The sequence below is a fragment of the Halichoerus grypus genome, chromosome 8 (assembly GCF_964656455.1).
Source record: "Halichoerus grypus chromosome 8, mHalGry1.hap1.1, whole genome shotgun sequence".
Taxonomy (NCBI): domain Eukaryota; kingdom Metazoa; phylum Chordata; class Mammalia; order Carnivora; family Phocidae; genus Halichoerus; species Halichoerus grypus.
In genome coordinates, this window is record NC_135719.1 from 25,075,832 (window position 1) to 25,102,870 (window position 27,039).

Below are 27,039 nucleotides of genomic sequence, written 5' to 3' on the forward strand. Positions count from 1 at the left end.
AATCAATAAAAATAGGTCAACACCCCGACATCTAATAGTAAAACTTACGAGTCTCAGAGACAAAGAGAAAATCCTGAAAGCAGCTCGGGAGAAGAGATATGTAACCTACAATGGTAGAAACATTAGATTGGCAACAGACTTATCCACAGAGACCTGGCAGGCCAGAAAGGACTGGCAGGACATATTCAGAGCACTAAATGAGAAAAATATGCAGCCAAGAATACTATATCCAGCTAGGCTGTCATTGAAAATTGAAGGAGAGATAAAAAGCTTCCAGGACAAACAAAAACTAAAGGAATTTGCAAACACGAAACCAGCCCTACAACAAATATTGAAAGGGGTCCTCTAAGCAAAGAGAGAGCCTAAAAGCAACATAGACCAGAAAGGAACACAAACAATATACAGTAACAGTCACTTTACAGGCAATACAATGGCACTGAACTCCTATCTTTCAATAGTTACCCTGAATGTAAATGGGCTAAATGCCCCAATCAAAAGACACAGGCTATCAGATTGGATTAAAAAACAAGACCCATCGATATGCTGTCTGCAAGAGACTCATTTTAGACCCAAAGACACCCCCAGATTGAAAGTGAGGGGGTGGAAAACTATTTACCATGCTAATGGACACCAAAAGAAAGCTGGGGTGGCAATCCTTATATCAGACAAATTAGATTTTAAACCAAAGACTGTAATAAGAGATGAGGAAGGACACTATATCATACTTAAAGGGTCTATCCAACAAGAAGATCTAACAATTGTAAATATCTATGCCCCTAACATGGGAGCAGCCAATTATATAAGGCAATTAATAACAAAAGCAAAGAAACACATCGACAACAATACAATAATAGTGGGGGACTTTAACACCCCCCTCACTGAAATGGACAGATCGTCTAAGCAAAAGATCAACAAGGAAATAAAGACTTTAAATGACACACTGGACCAAATGGACTTCACAGACATATTCAGAACATTCCATCCCAAAGCAACGGAATACACATTCTTCTCTAGTGCCCATGGAACATTCTCCAGAATAGATCACATCCTAGGTCATAAATCAGGTCTCAACCGGTACCAGAAGATTGGGATCATCCCCTGCCTATTTTCAGACCACAATGCTTTGAAACTAGAACTCAATCACAAGAGGAAAGTCAGAAAGAACTCAAATACATGGAGGCTAAAGAGCATCCTACTGAAGAATGAATGGGTCAACCAGGAAATTAAAGAAGAATTAAAAAAATTCATGGAAACCAATGAAAATGAAAACACAACTATTCAAAATCTTTGGGATACAGCAAAGGCAGTCCTAAGAGGAAAGTATATAGCAATACAAGCCTTTCTCAAGAAACAAGAAAGGTCTCAAGTACACAACCTAACCCTACACCTAAAGGAGCTGGAGAAAGAACAGCAAATAAAGCCTAAACCCAGCAGGAGAAGAGAAATAATCAAGATCAGAGCAGAAATCAATGAAATAGAAACCAAAAGAACAGTAGAACAGATCAACGAAACTAGGAGCTGGTTCTTTGAAAGAATTAACAAGATTGATAAGCCCCTGGCCAGACTTATCAAAAAGAAAAGAGAAATGACCCAAATCAACAAAATCATGAATGAAAGAGGAGAAATCACAACCAACACCAAAGAAATACAAACAATTATAAGAACATATTATGAGCAACTCTATGCCAACAAATTAGATAACCTGGAAGTAATGGATGCATTCCTAGAGATGTATCAACTACCAAAACTGAACCAGGAAGAAATAGAACACCTGAACAGACCTATAACCACTAAGGAAATAGAAGCAGTCATCAAAAATCTCCCAAAACACAAAAGCCCAGGGCCAGATGGCTTCCCAGGGGAATTCTACCAAACATTTCAAGAAGAATTAATACCTATCCTTCTGAAACTGTTCCAAAAAATAGAAATGGAAGGAAAACTTCCAAACTCATTTTATGAGGCCAGCATTACCTTGATCCCAAAACCAGACAAAGACCCCATCAAAAAGGAGAATTACAGACCAATATCCCTGATGAACATGGATGCAAAAATTCTCACCAAAATACTAGCCAATAGGATCCAACAGTACATTAAAAGGATTATTCACCACGACCAAGTGGGATTTATCCCTGGGCTGCAAGGTTGGTTCAACATCCGCAAATCAATCAACGTGATACAATACATTAACAAAAGAAAAAACAAGAATCACATGATCCTCTCAATAGATGCAGAAAAAGCATTTGACAAAGTACAGCATCCTTTCTTGATCAAAACTCTTCAGAGTGTAGGGATAGAGGGTACATACCTCAATATCATAAAAGCCATCTATGAAAAACCTACAGCGAATATCATTCTCAATGGGGAAAAACTGAGAGCTTTCCCCCTAAGGTCAGGAACGCGGCAGGGATGTCCACTATCACCACTGCTATTCAACATAGTATTGGAAGTCCTAGCCACAGCAATCAGACAACAAAAAGAAATCAAAGGCATCCAAATTGGCAAAGAAGAAGTCAAACTCTCACTCTTTGCAGATGATATGATACTTTATGTGGAAAATCCCAAAGACTCCACCCCAAAACTGCTAGAACTCATACAGGAATTCAGTCAAGTGGCAGGATATAAAATCAATGCACAGAAGTCAGTGGCATTCCTATACACCAACAACAAGTCAGAAGAAAGAGAAATTAAGGAGTCGATCCCATTTACAATTGCACCCAAAACCATAAGATACCTAGGAATAAATCTAACCAAAGAGGCAAAGGATCTGTACTCAGAAAACTATAAAATACTCATGAAAGAAATTGAGGAAGACACAAAGAAATGGAAAAACGTTCCATGCTCATGGATTGGAAGAACAAATATTGTGAAGATGTCAATCCTACCTAGAGCAATCTACACATTCAATGCAATCCCCATCAAAATACCATCCACTTTCTTCAAAGAAATGGAACAAATAATCCTAAAATTTGTATGGAACCAGAAAAGACCCCGCATAGCCAGAGGAATGTTGAAAAAGAAAAGCAAAGCTGGCGGCATCACAATTCCAGACTTCCAGCTCTACTACAAAGCTGTCATCATCAAGACAGTATGGTACTGGCACAAAAACAGACACATAGATCAATGGAACAGAATAGAGAGCCCAGAAATGGACCCTCAACTCTATGGTCAACTAATCTTTGACAAAGCAGGAAAGAATGTCCAATGGAAAAAAGACAGTCTCTTCAACAAATGGTGTTGGGAAAATTGGACAGCCACATGCAGAAGAATGAAACTGGACCATTTCCTTACACCACACACAAAAATAGACTCCAAATGGTTGAAAGACCTCAATGTAAGACAGGAGTCCATCAAAATCCTAAAGGAGAACACAGGCAGCAACCTCTTCGACCTCAGCCGCAGCAACTTCTTCCTAGAAACATCGCCAAAGGCAAGGGAAGCAAGGGCAAAAATGAACTATTGGGACTTCATCAAGATCAAAAGCTTTTGCAAAGCCAAGGAAACAGTCCACAAAACCAAAAGACAACTGACAGAATGGGAGAAGATATTTGCAAATGACATATCAGATAAAGGGCTAGTATCCAAAATCTATAAAGAACTCATCAAACTCAACACCCAAAGAACAAAGAATCCAATCAAGAAATGGGCAGAAGACATGAACAGACATTTTTCCAAAGAAGACATCCAAATGGCCAACAGACACATGAAAAAGTGTTCAATATCGCTCGGCATCAGGGAAATCCAAATCAAAACCTCAATGAGATACCACCTCACACCAGTCAGAATGGCTAAAATTAACAAGTCAGGAAATGACAGATGTTGGCGGGGATGCGGAGAAAGGGGAACCCTCCTACACTGTTGGTGGGAATGCAAGCTGGTGCAGCCACTCTGGAAAACAGTATGGAGGTTCCTCAAAAAGTTGAAAATAGAGCTACCATATGATCCAGCAATTGCACTACTGGGTATTTACCCCAAAGATACAAAAGTAGGGACCCGAAAGGCTACGTGCACCCCGATGTTTATAGCAGCAATGTCCACAATAGCCAAACTGTGGAAAGAGCCAAGATGTCCATCAACAGATGAATGGATAAAGAAGATGTGGTATATATATACAATGGAATATTATGCAGCCATCAAAAGGAATAAGATCTTGCCATTTGCAACGACGTGGATGGAACTGGAGGGTATTATGCTGAGCGAAATAAGTCAAACAGAGAAAGACATGTATCATATGACCTCACTGATATGAGGAATTCTTAATCTCAGGAAACAAACTGAGGGTTGCTGGAGTGGGGGGTGGGGTGGGAGGGATGGGGTGACTGGGTGATGGACACTGGGGAGGGTATGTGTTCTGGTAAGCGCTGTGAACTGTGCAAGACTGTTGAATCTCAGATCTGTACCTCTGAAACAAATAATGCAATATATGTTAAGAAAGAAAAAAAGAAGAAGAAGAATGTAGCAGGAGGGGAAGAATGAAGGGGGGGAAATCGGAGGGGGAGAAGAACCATGAGAGACGATGGACTCTGAAAAACAAACTGAGGGTTCTAGAGGGGAGGGGGTCGGGAGGATGGGTTAGCCTGGTGATGGGTATTGAGGAGGGCACGTTCTGCATGGAGCACTGGGTGTTATGCACAAACAATGAATCATGGAACACTATATCTAAAACTAATGATGTAATGTAGGGGGATTAACATAACAATAAAAAAATTTAAAAAAAAAAAAAAAAAGGACACAAAGACACACACACAGAGAGAAGGCCACGTGAAGATAAGGCAAGATTGGGGTCATGCATCTATAAGCCAAGGAATGCCAAAGATTGCCAGGAACCCCCCAGAAGCTGGGAGAAAGGCCTGGAACAGATCCTCCCTCACAGTCCCCAGAAGGAACCAATCCTGTCGACACTTTTATCTCAGATTTCTAGCCTCCAGCACTATGAGAGAACTTTCTGTTGTTCACGTCACCTAGTTGGTGGTACTTTGTTATGGCAGCCCTTGCAAACTAATATGGAACCCCTCCTGGCCAACTCCAGGACCGGAGATTTCTCTTCCTTCAGCCCCCTAATAGAACGAACACTGGGTATACTCACTCAGAGCAGCTACTTTGACATGGGAGTGCCATTTTTTTTTTTTAAACACACTGTGCTCAAGTCCCACTTTGTATTATCTCCCTGCCTAGAAATTTAATTTGAATATTGCAGGGAAGGAGACCCAGAAGCAGGCAAATTCAGCAGGAACAAACACATGCTTTTCACTGGCCATAGTTCTGCCTCTGAAACCAGAATGTCCAAATGAAAGCACATCTCACGAATCCCATGACATCCAGCCAGCTGAACTTAGCAGGGAGCCAGCCCCAAAGGGACACAATCACACACAAGGCGTCCATACTTGAAGGTGACCTGTTGCCATTTCTGAACACCCTAAACTTAAAAGATTCTTTTGTCAGCCTATTATTGGCCCCAAGTTTCAAACCACTGAATTCTTCAAACCTTGAATCCTTCTTTCTCTTGTAGCTGAAACGACTTACCCCCTTACTTAGGTCATCCACAGGGGAAAAAAATTAGATCCCTCACATTATGTACACAAGAGTTCTAAGTGGATTAGAGAGGCCTAAATTTAAAAAGCAAAACTGTGATATGTTTGAGAGAAAAATATAAGAAAAAGTAATTTCATGACTTTGGGAAGAGAAGGATTTTTTTAAACAAGATACAAAAAAATATAAATCAGAACAGAAAAGTTGGGTAAATTGAGTCACCTTAAAAATAAAAACTCCCAGGGGCACCTGGGTGGCTCAGTCGTTAAGTATCTGCCTTCGGCTCAGGTCATAATCCCAGGGTCCTGGGATCGAGCCCCACATTGGGCTCCCTGCTCAGCAGGAAGCCTGCTTCTCCCTCTCCCACTCCCTCTGCTTGTGTTCCTGCTCTCGCTGTGTCTCTTTCTGTCCAATAAATAAATAAAATCTTAAAAAAAAACCAAAAACTCCTGTACATCAAAAGTCAACATAAAGAAAGTGAAAAGCCCAAACTATGCCCACTCTGGGAGTATATACAATATATGTAAGCATCAAATAACTTGTCAGAAATAGAAGAATGTCTATAAATTAATAAGAAAAATACAAACAGCCCAATTTAAAAAATGAGCAAAAGATATGAATAGACAATTCACAGAACATGATTTCCAAATGTCCAGCAAACATATGAAAAGATGTTCAAACTTGCTATTAGGGAAATGCAGTTAAAGAAACCATACGATTGGCACAGATAAGAAGTCTGACAGTATCGAGTGTTGGCAAGGATGTGGAGTAATGGGGAATTTCCAAATCCTACTGGCGAGAGCATAGATTGGTGTTTGGCAAACCTGGTAAAGTTGAGAATGTGGATATTTGTCAAGTGAGCAATTCCACTCCTGGGCATAGACCTCAGAGATAATCTTGAACGTGTGCCCAAAGAGACATGTACAAGAGTGAAACTGGAATTTCATCTCACTGAGTTTATATGTTTGCCCTGTGAACACTGATGATTAAGTTAGGGGAAAGTCAGATGGATAAAACACAATGTGTGGGTTTAAAATCAAAAGACTAGAAGGGAGGGCGCCTGGGTGGCTCAGTTGGTTAAGCGACTGCCTTCGGCTCAGGTCATGATCCTGGAGTCCCTGGATCGAGTCCCGCATCGGGCTCCCTGCTCGGCAGGGAGCCTGCTTCTTCCTCTGACCCTCCCCCCTCTCATGTGCTCTCTCTCTCAAATAAATAAATAAAATCTTTAAAAAAAAAAAAAAAAAAAAAAAGACTAGAAGGGAGCCTGGGTGGCTCAGGTGGTTAAGCATCTGACTCTTGATTTCAGCTCAGGTCATGATCTCGGGGTTGTGACTCAAGCCCCGTGATGGGCTCCACGCTGGGTGTGGAGCCCTACTTAAATAAATAAATAAAATGAAGAGACTAGAGATATATGTAACAGCTGACATGGGTACATCTCAGAAATACAAATGTAATTGGGGGGGAAAGCAAGCTACAGAAGGAAATATACATAGAAAGTTTGAAAAGTGAGAAATAATACTGCATATTTTCATGGCTATATATATATGTATATGTATATATACATATTTCATTCAGAGGAATGAAAAACACTAAATTAAGGATAATAACTGCCTGTGAAGTTAGGGGGTGGGGGGAAGAACATGGGATTGGGAAGGACACAGAACAGGCCTCCATGTACCTGAAATGTCCTATTTGGTAAGCTTGGAGTGTGTATGTATTTGCCTAACAACATCTGTACTTTTTTTTTTTTTTTTTAAAGATTTTATTTATTTGACAGAGACACAGCGAGAGAGGGAACACAAGCAGGGGAAGTGGGAGAGGGAGAAGCAGGCCTCCCGCAGACCAGGGAGCCCGATGCGGGGCTCGATCCCAGGACCCTGGGATCATGACCTGAGCCGAAGGCAGACGCTTAACGACTGAGCCACCCAGGCGCCACCTCAACATCTGTACTTTTATGCTGTTCCAAAGATGAACAAATACAACCCTCTCTGGTTTAGTGTGTGCAAAGAATGAAGCACGTCCTAGGCCTCGCCCCTTGAGGCTGCTGCCGGCACCCTGATCCAGGGTCCTGGCACCCACAAGACCGCCAGAAACAGAGGCTTATCAAGCTAACGTCATCTCCAATGAGCCTTCCGGAGCTCATCAAGGGTACGCTGTTCATGTAAAAGAAAAGACAAAATAGAAAATAAAATTACTTTAGCTTCACAATATATTTAATAAAAAAGGCATGGAGGGGGTACGGTCTCAGGGAATGCCTACATGATGGCCTTGCCTTTGCTGCCAACTCCCTTAAAGCCTCAGTCAATTTCAGGTCATCTCCACCGTCTCCTGGTGCTGCTAGTAATGTTTGGGATGTAACATTGTCTCCTTTCCGCTTCCCTCTGCCTGCCGGGAATGCTTTGAGGATTTACTGTCTCCGCATGCCCATAATATGTTTAGGCAGCTTTAGGAAACACCAGACAGATGAAAAGATAGAGAGTTTTGAACAACAGAATGTGGCAGTATGTGAATTTGGCAGGTCTGCAACTTCAACCACAACATATTTTATTGAATGAAAATACATCCACAGTAATTCTCCAGAGCGCGTGATGAGACACTATCTCATTTCAGATGGGCTTCAGAAGAGCTCACAGGGACGGAGCCTTGTTTCAACAGGCCACAGACAAATGCAAGCTCTTTGGTATTACCAAGACAACAGAGAGTTTCTTTTTAACAGCTCTGGAATTTGGGGGCGCCTGGGTGGCTCAGTTGGTTAAGTGTTTGCCTTAGGCTCAGGTCATGATCCCTGGGATCATGAGTCCTGGGACTGGGCTCCCTGCTCAGCAGGGAGTCTGCTTCTCCCTCTCCCTCTGCCTCTCCCCCTACTCATGCTCTCTCTCTCTCTCAAATAAATAAAATCTTTAAAAATAAATAAATATTTGCAATGACGTGATGGAACTAGAAGGTACTATGCTAAGTGAAATAAGTCAATCAGAGAAAGACAAGTATCATATGATCTCACTGATGTGAGGAATTTGAGAAACAAGGCAGAGGATCATAGGGGAAGGGAGGGAAAAATGAAACAAGATGAAACCAGAGAGGGAGACAAACCATAAAAGGCTCTTAATCACAGGAAACAAACTGAGGGTTGCTGGAATGGAGGGGGGTGGGAGGGATGGGGTGGCTGGGTGATGGACATTGGGGAGGGTAGGTACTATGGTGAGCGCTGTGAATTGTGTAAGACTGATGAATCACAGACCTGTACCCCTGAAACAAATAATACATTATATGTTAATAAAAAAATCAAAAATAAATACATAAAAGCTCTGGAACTTGGCAAGAATACGGAGCAACAACGAAAAGCAAAGGCTTTGTGGGAAGGTTGCTGATAATCGAAATCTGATGAGAAATCAATCCAGAAAGAGGACAAGTGGGATTTTCTAGAGGCAGAGGGAGAAAAGGCTTACATCTGAATCTCTGTCTACCCTCTGGCACACACAGCTAAAGGCTTTGCTCTGTAGACTGTATTGTAAGGTCTCTGTTCTGCATAGTGAATGTGATCTGGGCGGTGGTGAGGAGCCCGGGCACCCAAGGTTGGTAGGCCTGGCTCTGCTCTGCCATTCCCAGCTGTGTGACCTTGGGAAATGACCTCCCTTTTCCTCGGTTGCTCCATTTGAAAATGGTACTAGGAAGAGTGCCCAGCACATAGGACTAAATGAGACCAGATCTAAAAGGTGCCTTGCAAAAGCCTGACACAGAAGGTGGTCAAGAGTCAGTGGCTAGTGTGGTTGCCTAATATCATCGTTATTATTTGTAGTTGTGTAAAGAAATGTGTATTATAAGGAGGTAGTGTTAGAAAGGAAAAGAGAAAAATACAGTGCTCTGAAATTTAAGACTTTAAGGGATTGAAGAAATAGAAAGCAGATAAAGGATATGAAGGTAATCTGTGCCATGTAGGGTTTTGTGCTTCTCCACATTAAAAAAAACCCTGATTTTTCAAAAATCAGATTTTGTGTAAGGGAAGCGCATTTCTTTAATCAAAGGAATACAGGACAAAGAAGAGCACCGGAAAAAAATAAATCATTTCCTTGTGAAACAAGCATAAGGCATGCCAGGCAAATAGTGTCCCATGGGAGGAGCTGACAGGAGAAACATCTCGGGAGAAGAACAGGGCATTTCCCGGAGGAGGAGAGAAGCAGGGCTTTGGACGCATGAGCATTTGTCAGAGTCTTTATACTCAAAAAAGAGATGTAGAGAAGGTGATTCTTTTTTTTTTTTTTAAGATTTTATTTATTTATTTGACACAGAGAGACAACTAGAGAGGGAACACAAGCAGGGGGAGCGGGAGAGGGAGAAGCAGGCTTCCCGCTGAGCAGGGAGCCCGATGTGGGGCTCGATCCCAGGACCCTGGGATCATGACCTGAGCCGAAGGCAGATGCTTAACGACTGAGCCACCCAGGCGCCCCGAGAAGGTGATTCTTTAAAGAAACACATCTACAGAGGTATAAGCTTAACACCAAGGACCTCCACATGATGGTATAAACTTAAAACAAGACAAAACAAAACAAAACAAAAACGGTTGAGTCCTGAAAGTAAGATTTAGAGATTATTGGTTTGAACACTGTAGGACCTAAAAGCAAGAGAGTAAAGGTGATTACTGAAGCATCAAAAATTCCCAATAGAAGCCACTGGGGATACTTTATGGGGAAGCCTATAGAACTAAGTCAAATTTCAGCATCCCAGTGAGGTGGTGGCAGGTAGATACACACGAGGTCCCACACACCACTGTTTATTCCATTACCTTCTACCCCTTCCCAGGAAGTCCCGGCCAAGGGAGGAAACTTCCTCATCTCCTTTCCTCTTGGGAAAGCTTATGTTAGAATCACTTTCCAAATCTCACGACTATAATGGATCAAGAAGAACCAAGACAAAGAAACAAAGTCAAGCTTAAAAACAAACAAACAAACATAAGACTATCTTAATTTTAACGTAGGTGGTTCACAAAAGTAAAGACAAAGAGTGCTTAGCCTTTCCCAAGTCACAAGATAAGAATAGGAAAGAAGGGCGCCTGGGTGGCTCAGTTGGTTAAGCGACTGCCTTCGGCTCAGGTCATGATCCTGGAGTTCCGGGATCGAGTCCCACATCGGGCTCCCTGCTCGGCGGGGAGTCTGCTTCTCCCTCTAACCCTACCCCCTCTTGCGCTCTCTCTCTCTCACTCTCTCTCTCAAATAAATAAATAAAATCTTTAAAAAAAAAAAAAAAAAAGAATAGGAAAGAATATTGCATTCCAGGGGCAGTCTTGAAGTACAGAATCTTAGTCTGCGATATAAGCACATGCTTTAAAACCAAATCGTTTCCGGGATGAAACTGCACAAAGAGAAATGTTCCACTGGATAGTAACTATGATAACTACTTTTTAAAAAGGGTCTACCAGGGCTCCTGGCTGGCTCAGTCTGTAGAGCATGCCACTCTTGATCTCAGGGTCATGAGTTTGAGCCCCACGGTGGGTGCAGAGATTACTTAAAAAAATAAAATCTTGGGGCACCTCGGTGGCTCAGTTGGTTGGGCAACTGACTCTTGATTTCAGGTCAGGTCATGATCTCAGGGTCATCAGATCCAGCCCTGCCTCGGCTCCATGCTGGGCATGGAGCCTGCTTAAGATTCTCTCTCTTCCTCTCCCTCTACCCCTCCTCCTGCCCCCTTCCAAACCCCCCCCCCAACACTACTTGTACACGCATGCGCGCTCCCTCTTAAAAATAAATAGATAAAATCTAAAAAAAAAAAAAGGTCTACCATGTACCCAGATGCTTTAATGTGTGGTCTATTTCATCATCATGGCAAACCTTGGAGGTCTGATCATTCCTACCTTAACAGGAGAGGAGAGTTGCCCATAGTCCTACAGCTGGGAGGGTGGAATGGATGCTGATTTGAACTTGGGGCTACCTGATTGGAAAGCCCACACTGTTGGCTACACCACGTCCCATTCCTTCCAGATACAGGAGATGTCCTGTTGATGCTCTAGTTCTCCCAAGTGCACTGAGAGCTAGTCAGCACAGCAACACCAGGCCAAGTGCTCACCGAGCAAGCTGTGGAGGCCTCCAAAGATGACCTGTCACACGGTCTTAGGGAAATCCTAGACAGGTCACACGTTCTGGAGCAGCAGTAACTGGGGCAGAAAATAATTCTTAACACAGGGGAAGGGTTTGCCCATATTCACTAGCGAGTTTCTTGATCACATTTAGAAAAAACAAGGGGTTGCATAGGAACATGTTTTGGACTTAGTCTCCAAAGTTAATGAATGATTAGTGAATAGGAAGTAGTGCTAGAACAGAGGAGGGCAGGTAAAAGGGACAAAGCTTCAGCCCACAGTTAGGGATAGAAGGCATGGACCATGAGTCACCCGGCAGCATTCATCTGTCAGCCCAAGGAGAAAAGAACTGGCCTGGCCTGATGGGCACCATAAAAGGCGAGGCAGAAGGAGGAGGAGGATGCATGAAAGATACCCTTTTAAGAGGAACACAAATCCCGTGAGAGCTGCCTGAGACATTGTCCTGGTCTTCTGCGACCAAGACCTGGTAAAAGAAAAGGCCCTTGGGGTTGTGAATATAAGCTGAAATGTACAAAAACAAAGCCTCATACATTTCTAAAGCAGCGCTGTGTAGGCAAAATATTCATAACTCAATGAGGAAACGAGGCAGAGTGATCAAATGAAAACCATGCCATTGAAACACGCAAGTTCCAGTGACTACGTCACTGCGAAGAACCAGGACTGAAAGAAGTGGTGAAGTTTAAAACAACTCAGCTAGACATAAAGTAACTTTGTACGACAGCTGGAAACATTGACTTACGTTCTTTTTTTTTTTTTAAGATTTTATTTATTTATTTGACAGAGACAGCGAGAGAGGGAACACAAGCAGGGGGAGTGGGAGAGGGAGAAGCAGGCTTCCCACGGAGAAGGGAGCCCGATGCGAGGCTGGATCCTAGGACCCTGGGTCAGGACCTGAGCCGAAGGCAGACGCTTAACGACCGAGCCACCATTCTTGGTGGGTAGATGTGTACGAGGCGCGCCATCTGCTGGCAAGATTTGGTACTGCTATTTGGAAAGAATTCTTAGAGGAGATGCCGGATTCTGGCCAAGGATAGTTTACCCTCTTTTTGAAGCAATACCGCTGGACATTAAGTTCTGGTAACATTGGTTAGGTTTCAACAGATGCAACAAGTATCAGATCTGGGACCTCCGAGTTGCTTCTTTCCTCTCTTACAATACAAGATAGAATACCTACTTCTGGGCGGGAAGAAATTCTGGACTCACAGGCCCTCCCAGTGATTCCTCTCTTTGGGTCTGGCTTCTTGCACGACGCATTATGTTTGTGAGAGTCATCCCTGATGTGAAGCAAAGGAGCAGTCTCATCATTTCCTTTGTACAAACAGATCACAATTTTATCTATTCTGCTTTGGTGAACAGTTGGGTTGTTTCTGATTCTTGGCTTTTACAAATAACGTAGCTTTGGACATTCTTGGCTGTCTTTTGGTGAACATATGTGTGCATTTCTGTTCTATTTATGAGTGATACTGCTGTGTCATAGAGTAGATGAACATTACTATTTTGAAGATAAAGCCAGTTTTCTAAAGTAGTTATACCAAACATATTCTAAACAACAACATATGAGAAAGCCTCTAAGAGCCTGACATCCTTACCAACACTTGATATTATTATCAGTCTTTTAAAAAACTTAGCCAACCTTACAACCCAGCAATTGCACTTCTAGGTATTTACCCCAAAGACACAGATGTAGTGAAAAGAAGGGCCGCCTGCACCCCAATGTTCATAGCAGTAATGCCCACAGTAGCCAAACTGTGGAAGGAGCCGAGATGCCCTTCAACAGATGAATGGATAAAGAAGATGTGGTCCATATATACAATGGAATATTACTCAGCCATCAGAAACGATGAATACCTGCCATTTGCATAGACATGAATGGAGCTGGAGGGGATTATGCTAAGTGAAATAAGTAAAGCAGAGAAAGACAATTATCATATGGTTTCACTCATATGTGGGACATAAGGAATAGTGCGGAGGACCATAGGGAACTGAATGGGAAGAAATTAGAGAGGAAGACAAACCATGAGAGACTCTGGACTCCAGGAAACAAAGTGAGGGTTTCAGAGGGGAGGGGGTGGGGGGATGGGACATTAAGTATTAAGGAGGGCACGTGTGGTGATGAGCACTGGGTGTTATACACAACTAATGAATCGTTGAACACTACATCAAAAACTTATAATGTGCTATATGTTGGCTAATTTAACATAATAAAAAAAAGATTTAAAAAAAACTTTAGCCATTCTAGTGGAGCTGTAGTAGTAGCTCATGACTTTAATTTTCACTTCCCTGAAGACAGATGAGGTGGAATATTTAGAATGCTTATTAGCTATGTGGGCATCCTTTTTTTTGTGAAGTCTCTTGCCCGCTTTTCTATTGTTTGTCTTTGTTTTATTGATATATAGGAGTTCTTTACAGATTCTAGATATGAGCTCTCTGCCAGTTATGCGTGTAATAAATATCTTCTTCCTCTCTGTGGTACGAAATACATGGTGATTTAAACACAGAGGAGGGGGTCCAGGAGAGCAGACAAGAAATAGAAAGTCAAGAGAATGACACCAGAACTCTAGGACCCAGGGGTGGATGTATCAGCACCACATTATTTAGTGAACAGAGTCACTGATGGGGATGCCTGGGTGGCTCAGTCGGTTAAGCATCTGCCTTCGGCTCAGGTCATGATCTCAGGGTCCTGGGAGGAGCCTGCTTCTCCCTCTCCTCCTGCTCTGTCTCTCTCTCCCTCTCTTGTGTGCACGTGCACGTGCTCTCTCTAATAAATAAATAAAATCTTTTTTAAAAAAAGTCACTGATGTATGTGCCTTGGTTGTGGCTGCTGTGACATGACCATGGTCCTCTTTTGCTTCTGGACAATGGCCACGGAGAAGCCACGGACACAGCACCGTGGAGAAGCTCCTTCTGCCTGAAGACAGAGTGTTCTGGCAGAGAACCTCCGGCCATGATGTATTCAAAACGTCCTAAACTGGAAACTTACTGTGCAGATGACAATTTGATCCGTGCTTGAATTTCTATCCATTCCTCCTTTATAATCCTTCCACACTGCAGCAGCTCCTTTGCAAGTTGCTCTGCCTTTGACAAATTCTCTGAAGCTTCCTTAAATCTGGGCTGTGTTCAGGAAACTTCACATATGGCTCTAGATACTGGGGCCCCAGTTCCTGGACATCCTTGGCTCTTAAACTTCCCATCACCCTTCCTGAGCCATTTGTCACTTTTTGATTTGGCCTTGAAAATAAGGGGCGCCTGGGTGGCTCAGTCGGTTAAAAGCGTCTGCCTTTGGCTCAGGTCGTGATCTCGGGGTCCTGGGATCGAGCCCTGCTTCAGGCTCCCTGCTCAGCGGGGAGTCTGCTTCCCCCTCGGCCTCTGCCCCCTGCTCATGCTCTCTCTCTCTTTTCTTTCTATCTCAAAGAAATAAAATCTTAAAAAAAAAAAGAAAATTAAATATAAGCATTACGGGGGCCTTTCTAGGTGGAATGATTAGAAAAAAAGGATACTTATGAAGGGAGAGTAAGGCTCTCCCCATGGTATGGAACAATTCAATCGAACACTTGAAAACATCTGTATTGTCGTTATAGGGAGGCACAATGGAGTTGGTGAGGATTTCTTTGGCTTTTTCTGCATGTTGCTTTGCTTGCAGCGACAGTCCTGTGGACAAAGAAAAAGCAGTCTCAGTTTCTCTTTCACTATAATTATCTCTGGCTGGGAAATTGAACGAGGTCTCCTTCACGTATTGGCAAGTGACGCATCGAGATGGATCAGGGCGGCATGAAATATTGTCCTGACTGTAAAAACCAAAGGAGTGGTTTACACCTAGTACTCAAGATAAATTTTTCCCCAAATGGCCTTTCTAGAAGTAAACAGAACGAGCGGGAACTGAACAACTTTGAAACCTCACCAATATCAGATATAAAATACGTTCTAAATAATTATAAGAAAACAAATGGAATGCAAGGACTATAGCATTCTGGGCAGGAAATAAGATATTCATGAATTTCAATTCTGGCTTTGTGACAGCGATCTTAATGAAATACTAAAAATTCTGAATCTTCTGCTTGTCTATCTATAATCATAACTTCAGAGAGTTATTTTAACAGAATACAAATACAGTGATAATCTACAAAAACTTACAAATATAATTTCAATGACAGAATGGGCTAATATGCCACAATCTCTTATTCCTATAAGGTTATTGACTAACATGAAACAAAATGGGACAACAATGAGAAAAATAATCACTACCAAGCTCTAATTCCCCAGTGCGCTCCAGAGTTCTTCCATGGCTTATTAATTTGTGGTAAGGGTGACAAGGGGGGGGGTCACCGGTTAGGTTTCAGGGCTTTTCACTTCCCCACACTCCCATCCTCCTCCCCCACACTGACATCCTCTCTCCCACCCACATCCATACACCCCTGGTCTTATGTTTTTCCATTATATGAAATAGTATCTCAAATCTCTAAAAAAGCTGCCAAAAATCTGAAATTAATTCTGTTCCTGTGTCTGTAAAACAGAAGAATATATCTTCAGATGGAAAAAATCCAGGGTATGTTCTCCATGTGGGAACTCTTAGAGAATTTTGTCTAATTTTTGTTTGTTTGTTTGAATGTTTAATTTAAATTCAATTTAATTAACATATACTGTATTATTGTTGCAGAGGTAGAATTTAGTGATTCATCAGTTGCATACAACACCCAGCGCTCACTACTTCAGAGAATTTTGTCTAATTTTTTTAAGGCACACATTTAATCAACCTACGAGAAATTTATTATTGCCAATTAAATATGCAATATTATAAAAGATAAAGGCGCGCTGTATTATCAACTTTGGTACATTCCCTCAAGGAACTCAGGCAACAGGAGGCAGTGTGGGTTGAGGTTTAAAAACACCAGCTCTGACATCAAACTGCCCAGAATGAGTTCCCTGAACTACCACTTACTCTGAAACGTTGGCTTCAGCTCCCTCAACTGTAAACAGTGATGATAATATTACCCCCCTTATAGGATTGTGATGAAGAATGAATGAGAACATGCGTGGGAGATAGTTAGCATGGTGCCTGGCATTCAATAAGACCTTAAGGAAGAGTAGATGCTGCTTTCACTTTAAATTGAGAAAGAAAGACTATCATGCAAAAAGGTAGCAGGCTGTGGAAGAAAAGCATCATTTGAAATCTCAGATGCCAGGCCACTGGTGTTGGCATGCAAAATCTTAGGTCTGAGTCTCGGATCATCTACTTACTAACAATGTAAATTGGGGCAAGCTGTTTCAGCTCACTCGTTCCCTCTGAATCTAAAAATATAGGAGGGGGTTAGGGTTTGAACTAGATGATCTCCAGGGTCCCCTCTGGCTCCAACAGTCTTTGATCTAATAGGTAGGACCAGTCGACAATCAGATTTAGCCAAATTTATTGGGTGGCAATTCTGTGCTGAGCATTGCTGGTGTTTTCCACTTCTTGTTATTTTATGTATTCACTGGATCAATCCTGGGAAGTTAAGTAGCACCATCATCATTATCATTGCTTTTCAGTTGAAGAAAGGAGTACAGAGATGTACTCTTATACAGCCATCCTAGGATGCCTAGTCAAAAGAAGAAGACATGCTATCCTTCCCTGCGTCTATCCCCCTTCCTCTGTTTTCTTCTGGGGACACCTGGCCCCTGCACACCCAATCCATTCGATTTACCAAGGCCAGCTTGTCCCCCAGGATCCAGCGGAGCCAAAAGGCAGATCTAGCCAATCAGACTATTCCTTGCCTTTGACATACCATCCAAGTCAGCCCAATAAGAACCCCAAATCCTGAGATTTGGGGGGAAAGATGTTCTTTCTTTCCTGGGAATGCTGATGAGGGAAGTTTACAGCTTCTGCAAGACTTTCTGCTGCCACGTGGGCAAAGCCTGGGTAAGAATGAAGTCCATACAGAGAAAAACAGAGCCAAGCGGTGGGATAAGAGAGAAACACAGAACTGATGACATTGTTTGAACGCCCGGATCTGGCTAAGTCTACAGCAAGTTTTACCCTTGGCTTTTCAAGTTGTATAAGACAATACATTACCTTTTGTTCACTGCCAGCTTGATTTAGTCTCTTATTTATGTATTTTTTTTGGGGGGGGAGGGGAGGGGTCACTTACAGGAAAGTGATTCTCCATCAAAACAAATGTGGATGGATCCTATTTTAGGCCCCTACTCCATGCATTGGGCCCCTCCTACAATGCCTTTCAAGCTAACAAATTCTCTCCCAAGAACCTTACTTTTAAGATCATAAAAAAGGGTCCTCCAAAAAAATAAAACAAGACAAAACCAGAGAGGGAGACAAACCATAAGAGACTCTTAATCATAGGAAACAAACTGAGGGCTGCTGGAGGGGAGGAGGGGGATGGGGTAACTGGGTGATGGACATTAAGGCGGGCACGTGATGTAACGAGCACCAGGTGTTATATAAGACTGATGTATCACAGGCCTCTACCTCTGAAACCAGTAATACATTATATGTTAATTAATTGAATTTAAATTTTAAAAAAGGGTCCTCCAAAGCCATCCAAAGGGCTAAAATCTTCCTTCTCTTTTTTAGGTATCATAGAAAAAATCTCATTGACTCTTTCTGAAAGGAGATGGCTCTTCAATGTGTGGACAGGAGAATATTCAAGAAAACCTAATGAATCCTTCTAGGTAAGTGGGAGTCAAATTTCCATGAAAGAGCAGAAACCCATGGACTAATCCCCAACCCCCCACCCTCATCTGGGAGGAACTCACCTTTCAGCCGAAGGTAGCCCTGAGCCAGACTAATGTGTGCCTCCGCTAGTTTCCAGTGGGAGGCGCCGTAGCAAATTCTTGTCAGCGCTATGCAGCGCACCAGCTCATGGACAGCCTCTTTATACTGCAACGGAGAGAAAATGGGCTTTACTCGTCAGACAACTGAAAACGCAGAGTCACAAAGCACAAGGTCAACTTGCGCTTTTATCCGGTGTGTACTTCCTGAGTGCCTACTATGTGCAGGACATGGTTGTAAGCACTTGGGATCCATCAGAGAACAAAACAGGCAAAGATCTGTTTTGGGTGGTGGGCTGTTAATCGGGTGGGGTGAAATAGACAATAAATGGCAGAAACAAGTAAAATTTATAGTACATTTCAATTTCTAAAACATTTAAGCTTATAGTACATTATGAAAAATATAATGAATCAAGAAGACATAGAAAAACTAGAGCAGACTTGTCATTCCCTAGGGTTTCCAGCTGCCCAGCTATGAACACCATTCAGGCACCAGTGGGCAAGTTGGTAGTGGGTTTTGAAATAACACTCGCTAGTTCTCAATTCAAATACCCTTCTTAGCAGCCTAGGATATCAGCATGGCAATGAGGCTGGCAGGACTGACAAACAGATTTCACTAAAGGAGTGAGAAGTCCATTTATATTCAGTGTCAGGACAAAGAGAACAGGGGGCTGGCCTCTCCCGCTCCAGGTCAGCTCAGAGTAGCAATACATTCAAAGCGAGGCTGGTAGTTTTAAAATGTCACTCCAGAATTCCCTGACTCTTTCCGTCCAGCGGTGGGGGTCTAGGTCTCCTTCCCTTTGAATCTGGGCTTTATGACTGGCTGATGGAATATGGAGGAAATGATGTGGTACCAGGTTTGGGGGCCCACACCTTAAGGAACTAGAGGCTTCCACTTTCTGTTTCTATTTAGAACCTTTTATGGGCTGAACTGTGTGCCCCCACTCCCCAAACCCAAATGTTGGAGGCCCAAGTACTTCAGAATGTGACAGTATATGGAGAGAAGGGGTAAAGTTGATGTTTAAAGACGTAAGTTGAAATGAGGTCGTTACGGTAGAGCCCTACTCCAATGTGACTGATGTCCTTATAAGACGAGGAAGAGACACCAGGGAGAGGCATGCACAAAGAAAGAAGTGGGGACAGCGAGAGGACACCCTCTGAAAGCTAAGCCTCCAAATGACATCAACCTTGCCAACACTTTGATCTTGGACTTGTAGCCTCTGGAACTCTGAGGAAATAAACTTCTGTTGTTGAAGCCACCCAGTCTGAGGTATTTGGTTATGGCAGCCCCAGCAAACTAATAACCTTACCACCATGCCATGAGGAAGCCTAAGTGGTCCCACGGAGAGGCCCAGGTAGAAAGGCACCAATAGCCGACACCAATCAGTCAAAAAAATAGGAGTGAGCAATCTTGGCAGCGGATTCTCTCTCGGCAGATGGGAGCCCAACTAATGCTGGGAGTTAAGGGAATGGCTTCCGTGGGGAGACAGCAAATGAATAGTGTATGAAAAAGAAAGAAATGATGAAAACATTGGGGAGTCTAGAGAGATAATCTACCGAAAAGAGAGAGGACCTGATCTGATAATGGGTCCATCCCAACCACAGATTTCTAAGAAGGGGGCTATGTAGATTGGAAGTCAGCCCCCCCCACCCCCTACCCCCCAATCATAGCCTTGGTCCTCACTACCTGCAACTGGGACAGGGGTAGAGAAGAGCAGCCTGTCCTCCCTCCACCTTCTTACTTGCTAGAACACAAAGTTCAAATATCCCTTTGGCTTTCTGATCTTTATTCTGCCAGTTCTGGTGGCTTCATCCAACAGGCATGGGGAGGAGGTAGAGAGGAGAGAAGTACAAGTAGGCAGACTTTTTCATAACTGGGATGAGCCTTGGAAATAATTTAATCTGATGGAGCAGAGCATGGATCTGATTTTTTTTTCTGCCAAAGACATGATTGCGATAATTTGAGAAATATGGATAAGGTTTGTAGATTAGATGATAATATTGTACCAATGTTAGTTTCCTAACTTTAATCACTGTACCGTGGTTACCTGGAGAGTATCCTCCAAGATATTCAGGGGGTAAAGGACCATAATATCTATAATTTGCTCTCAGACAGTTCAAAAAAATAATGACATGCACACAGACAAATAAAGCCATAACGCAAACGTTAAAATTTGGTGAATCTTGTAGACTTTCCTGTAAGTCTGAAAATATTTTAAAATTCAAAAGTAGAAAAAAATGGAAATTTTAAAAAGCCAATTACATCATGTTAATACTTTCCTGCACTTTTAAGGCCTCCCAGGACACTCAGCTGGAGACCTACGAGGTCCTAAGTGAACTCCCTGCCTCTCCAACTGCATTTCACATCAGACCACGGTCTCCTCTTTTACTCCAAACACATCACACTCGTGCGCACCTCATAGACTTTACACGTGCTGTTCCCTCTCCCTGGAACTCTTTTCCCTTAGCTCCTCCATGCTGGCTCCTTCACTTCTTAAGGTCTCAGCTCATATGTCGCCTCTTCGTAGACAGGCCCGCTCTTTCCCTAACAGCCCTTGACACATCCTCTAGCTCACTAGTGTATTTACAATGTCGATTGCCCCTCAGCAACATGAGGGCATTCAACCTGTCTATGCTGTTCACCACTGTATCCAGGGGTTCCTCACCTGAACTCCAGAACACAGAAAATAAGTTAGTACCACTCCAGATCCACAGAAGAGATGTTACTTCTTTATGGACAGTAAATGCTTTGGGGCATTCAGGCTTAATTCTGCAGAACTCTGGTTGAGAAAGGCTGCCAGCCTACTGCCTACCTAGTACAGAGCTTGGCACGTAGTGGGTACTGAATAAATATGTGCTGCATAATGAATAAGCACATGTTCAAAACCAAATTCACGTCTCCTCTCCATACTCCTGCTCTTCCTCCTGTCTTCATTACAATGGCAAAGGCACCGGCAAGCTTCCCACCACCCAAGCTGGCTGAGACATAAGTCATGAATTGTATACACCCCCTGTGATTGGCTCTTGCCTCTACAACTCTTATGTCCCCTTAATCACCAGGCCTCACTGATTCACATTTCCGAATTCCTGTCAGATCTTAGCATCTCGCCTGCCTCTGTTGTAGTTCAGGCTCTTATAATTCCTTGCTGGGATTATTATTTTTTAAAGATTTATTTATTTATTTGAAAGAGAGAGAGACGGGGGGGGGGCAGCAGGAGAGAGAGAATCTCCAGCCGACTCCTCACTGAGCAAGGAGCCCTCCATCCCAGGACCCAGAGCCAAAATCAAGAGCTGCACGCTCAAACAACACAGGACCCGACACGTAAGTGGTGGTAGAGAAATACATATTGAATGAGTGAGTGAACGAGTAAAACTTTGAGGAGAGAATGAGAAAGGTGCATGCAGAAAACAAGAAGATCAAGAACGTAAGAATTGTAAGCTCTATAGAAGTTTCATCTGCTTTGTGTTAGATTCCAGTGCTTAGACCCGGCACTAGGGACAGCGCAATAAATATGTATACACTGATGGAAAAAGACTGCAGTAGGTCAAACCTATAACCAACTGGTCTAGTATACGCTTGCCAGAGGTCAGGGTAAACCTGTTTGTCCATTTGTGCATTCATTCAGCAAGTATGGTGTGGACTGTGCCAAGTGCTGTGCCTGGAGCCCTGGGGAGCTACACCCACTCATTCTCTGAGAAAGGTACTCCATATACTCTCTTGTACCAAACTCCTGAGGGTAGAAATGTAACCTAAACTCTCATCAATTACCAGAGTGCAGGTATAGAAAATGAAGGGTCCTTACTTCGTGATTGCTAGAGTAGGACTTTGCTTTCTCTTCACAGAGGTGGAGTTTCTCTCGAGGAGGCTGGAATAGCGCTGTCTGCGGCAGCTTGTTTTGGATCTTCTTTCTAGGCGTTATGCTGACAGCAGCAACAATTTCATCTAGGTGACTGGATATGGGGGTTTCCTTTGATTCTTGCATATTTTTATATACATTGTCCTCTAATTTTTAAATAAGAAAATAAAGGTGTTAAATGATAATTTCTGTACTTACTTATACAAATACACATTTTTCCTAGAGACTGATGCTAGATCTAGGAAAATTTCAATACTCTACATGTGAGTTCTTTGAAATTAGTAGCACTCCATCCAAAAAGATCCTGATAACTAGTATTAACTTCTTTGTAAAACTTTCAGGCTGATTTCCACTTTTAACTAAACCAAACATTCCTTGTTCACTAAAATATACATATTTATATATGTATTTTATATATGTATTTACAGGAGAAGTCAGGCAAGCCCAAACAACTCTCAAAGAACCCATATTAGATCACCTGAACCCCAACTGACCTTGAAGCAGTGAAAAAATGACTTATTAAACTTTCACTTCTTGTCAAGATGGGGTAATAGGGACCAGATTTATTCTCTTGCCTGAAATAGCCAACCAACCAACAAACACACAAAAACAAAAAACAACAACAACAAAAACTCCACAAAGACAAAAATATTATGGAACAATGGTTTTCAAGAGACAGGATATCAGATTTGACCAATGGATAAAAGAAACAAAGTGAGACCCATGATTACCCCAGCTTATCACTTTGAGAAAGTTTCTAGGACATGCAAGGATCGGAAACACAGAAGTAACCAGGTAGACTCTCTGAGTTGAAGAACTAGAGCTGAGGATCTGGGGAGAACAAGGTAGCTAGAGTTCATAGGATAGCTTACTGGAGAGGATAGAGATGTACAGAGAGAGGATCCTGCAGATTAGCAGAGGGATCCTCACAATATGGGGAGAAAATACTGATCAGCATGTGTATAAGAAAAATATTTGAGTCTGGGGAAAGAATCCTTTAATAATATTGAAATGAACAGTGTCTGGCATTCACTCAGGGCTGGCAATGCCTGTCCCCACCAAACAGACTGGAAAACTCATAATTCATAATGCATTGGGTAAAGCACTCAGAAGGGTTTTGTTTCAGTAGTGTGAAATTATTACCCCTAGACTGAGCACTGCTTAGACTCACCTAACAAAGCATAAAAATAAGACCTAAAAGGATCAGCCCATTTCTAAGTAACATAACTGCCCCATAAGACAAAACTCAAGGATGTATAGGAATACAAAAATAGCTAGCATGCAACAAGGTAAAATTCACAAAGTCCGACATCCAATCAAAGATTACAAGGCATGCAAAGGGACAGGAAAACATGGGCCATAATGAGAATGATAATCAATGACTCAAAACCCAGAATTGACACAGATATTAAATTAGGAGAAAAGAGTATTAAAGTTATTATAATTGCATTCCATATGCTTCAACAGTTAAGTAGAGACAGAAGATATAAAAAAGGCCCAAATTGAACTTCTAGATATGAAAAGTATATGTGAGATGAAAAATACACTAGATGGGATTAATGACAGATTAGATATTACAGATGAAAAGATGACTGAACTTGTAGACATAGCAACAGAAACCATCTAAAAAAGATCACGAGGGGCGCCTGGGTGGCTCAGTCATTAAGCATCTGCCTTAGGCTCAGGTCATGATCCCAGGGTTCTGGGATAGAGCCCCGCATCAGGCTCCCTGCTCAGCGGGAGGCCTGCTTCTCCCTCTCCCACTCCCCCTGCTTGTATTCCCTCTCTCGCTGTGTCTCTCTCTGTCAAATAAACAAATAAAATCTTAAAGAAATAAAAAATAAAAAATAAAAAAGATCACGAGCTGTGAAACAACTTCAAATTGCCTAATATATATGTAATTTGAGTCTCTATAGGAAAGCAGATTGTAGCAGGGACAGAAAAAATGTTTGAAGAAATAACAGCCCAAAATTTTCCAAATTTGAGGAAAAGTAAAGAGCTAGAGACCCAAGAAGTTCAATGAACACTAAACACAAGAAACAGAGAAAACTACACCAAGACACATCATAAACAAACTGCTCAAAACCAAGGTAAAGAGAAAATCTTAAATGTAGGGGGAAAAACATATTAGTATGAAAAAATAAAGATACAGATGACAGCAGATTTCTTGGAGGAAAAAAGCACATGAGAAGGGAGTAAAACAACATACTTAAAGTATGGAAAGAAAAAATTGTCAAGCTAAAATTCTGCACCAGTGAAATTATCTTTCAAAACCAAAAACTGAAAGAATTAATCATCGCAGATTTGCACTCTAACGTTCTCCACAAATTATTAAAGGAAGTCTTTCAGAAGGAAGGAACATGATAGCAAATGGAAATCTAGATCTTCACAAAGGAATGAAGACAATGGGAATGATACTTACATGGGCAAATATGTAAGACTTTTCATATTACTTAAATGTCTTTAAAAGATAATTAACTTTTTTTAACAAAAAAATAATATACTGTGGGGCTTATAACATATGTATAAGTGAAATGTAGAACAGTAGCATAAAGGCTAGGAAGGAAGGAATGGAATTGTGAAGTTCTTACACTGTATGTGGAGTGGTACAATATTAATTGAAGGTAGACTTAGTCAAAGATGTATAGTATAAACCCTAAGTAACCATTAAAATAACCAAATAAAGAATTATAGGTAATAAGCCAACAAAGGAGATAAAAGGACTCATAAAAACAATCCAGCAGAAACTCGAAAAAACTGGGGAAAGGGAACAAAGAACATATGGGACAAATAGAAAATAAATAGCAGATGACAGACTTAAATCTAACTATATCAGCAATCACATTAAATGTAAATGGTCTAAACACCCTACTTAAGAGATAGACATTGCCAGATTGGATAAAAATGCAAAACCCAAGAAAGACAATTAGATTAAAGGTAAAATGATGGAAAATTATATACTAAAATTATTCAAAAGCAAAGTTGGATTGTCTCTATTAATATCAAAGTAAATTGTACAGCAAAGAATATTATCAGAAAAAAGGTCATTTTATAATTATAAAAGATCAATTAGTCAAGAAGATATGATCATTCTAAGTGTTTATACACTTAATAACAGTTTTGCAATATGGGACCCCAAAATGATGGAATTGCGAGGAGAAATAGATAAATCCTCAATTACAAGTCTGAGATTTAAATACCTTGCTCTTAATAGTTGATACACCAAATAGGCAAAAAATCAGTTAAGGATACATAAGACTTGAACTACATCATCAACCAACTTGATTTGACATTTACTAGAACACTCTACTCAAGGAGAGTAGAATAACATTCTTTTCAAGTGCACATGGACATTAACTAAGACAGGTTCTATTCTGGGTCATAAAACAAGTTTTAGTAAATTTATAAGGATTTAAGACACACAAAATATATGACTACAAAGGAATTAAATTTTAAATCAATAACAGAAAGATACCTGGAAAACGCTCAAATATTTGGAAATTAAACAACACACTTCTAAAAAAAAAAAAACAAAACCCAACCATGGTTCAAAGAAGAAATCAAAAAAGAAATTTGAAAGTAGTTTTAACTGAATGAATATAAACACAACACATAAGAATTTGAGAATGCCACTAAAGCAGTCCTTATGGAAAATTTTATGACATTAAATGCCTATATAAGAAAAGTAGAAAGTTCTCAAGTTCATGACCTTAGCTTTTACCTTCAGCAACTAGAAAAAAAGAGCAAATTAAATTCTAGGTAAACAGAAGAAAAAAATTAATAAAATAAATAATAAAGCTCACCTCACAAATCAATGAAATAAACATAGAAAAACAATAGAGAAAAAGCAATGAAACCAAAATTTGATTTGCCCCTCTCCCCATGTAGATCCTTCAAACTCCAATTCTATTATTTACTACAGATAAGTTATTTCAAATTTCACCTTATTATCATTCATTCATCAAATATTTATTGAATTCTTACTATAAGCAATGCACTATGTGGAAAACAGTAACTCCTAGAAATGTAAAATCTAGCAGGAAAAAAGATCAGGTACACAACTACCATGATACTGATACTGGGTGGTAAAAAATGCTGGAAGAGCGGAACGTGGTAAGACTTCAGAAATAGGAACCATTACTGTTGTGGGAAATCAGGTCGCTTGGTTGAAAAGATTTTGAGAGCAAGGACAGCGAGGAGAAAGCACCCCAAGCAGAGTGAATAATTACCAAGGGCTTAGAAGCGCAAGGTGAAATGGGTATATAGCTATCTGTGGGTGGTTCAGTTTGGTTGGTATGTGTCGGGGGTTGGGGACATGGATATAGAACAGCATATTTCAAACCAACCTCTCTAGTACACTAGACCTAGGAGACATTAATGCACCATCTATAAGAGAGGGTTATTGACAATGATGATCAAGTAAGCTGGTAAACACAAACATTGTTTCTACAAAAGTAGGGTTCTACCATAAACATGGACAAGTTTTATTACCTCAAGTTTTCTCAAAGCCTTTAATGTCGTATAATTCCTTGTGAATATACCTCCGAGGGATATAGTATGCAATGCTTTCCCTAACTTTTTGGACCATAAAATCCTTTTCTGGGACACTCATTAAATCTTATGCAGCTGGTACTTTTTGAGCACTGTTTGGGAAGCCAGGAGGTAGAGGAAAACTGGAAGGCTGGAGCCAGGTTTAGAAGACATTGATTTTAGGCTAAGAATTTGATTGACTTTATTTGGCAGGTGGTGATGAGCCCCTGAAGGTTTTATCAAGAAAGAGAAATGACAATACTGAGACTGATCTGTTAA

General features: G+C 41.4%; 1 protein-coding gene across 6 annotated transcripts in view; it reads right to left on the minus strand.

Moving 5' to 3' along the window:
* Positions 1–27,039, minus strand: part of TTC23 (tetratricopeptide repeat domain 23) — a 101,165-nt gene that overhangs the window by 63,754 nt on the left and 10,372 nt on the right. For all 6 annotated transcript variants that reach the window (XM_078078947.1, XM_078078942.1, XM_078078943.1 and 3 more), the window contains 4 exons: positions 22,177–22,376; positions 18,359–18,482; positions 15,112–15,262; positions 14,595–14,720 (listed from right to left, as the gene is read on the minus strand). In XM_078078947.1, coding sequence (XP_077935073.1) covers positions 14,595–14,720; positions 15,112–15,262; positions 18,359–18,482; positions 22,177–22,356 — 581 coding nt within the window. In that variant the 5' untranslated portion in view covers positions 22,357–22,376. The remainder of the gene's footprint in view (positions 1–14,594; positions 14,721–15,111; positions 15,263–18,358; positions 18,483–22,176; positions 22,377–27,039) is intronic.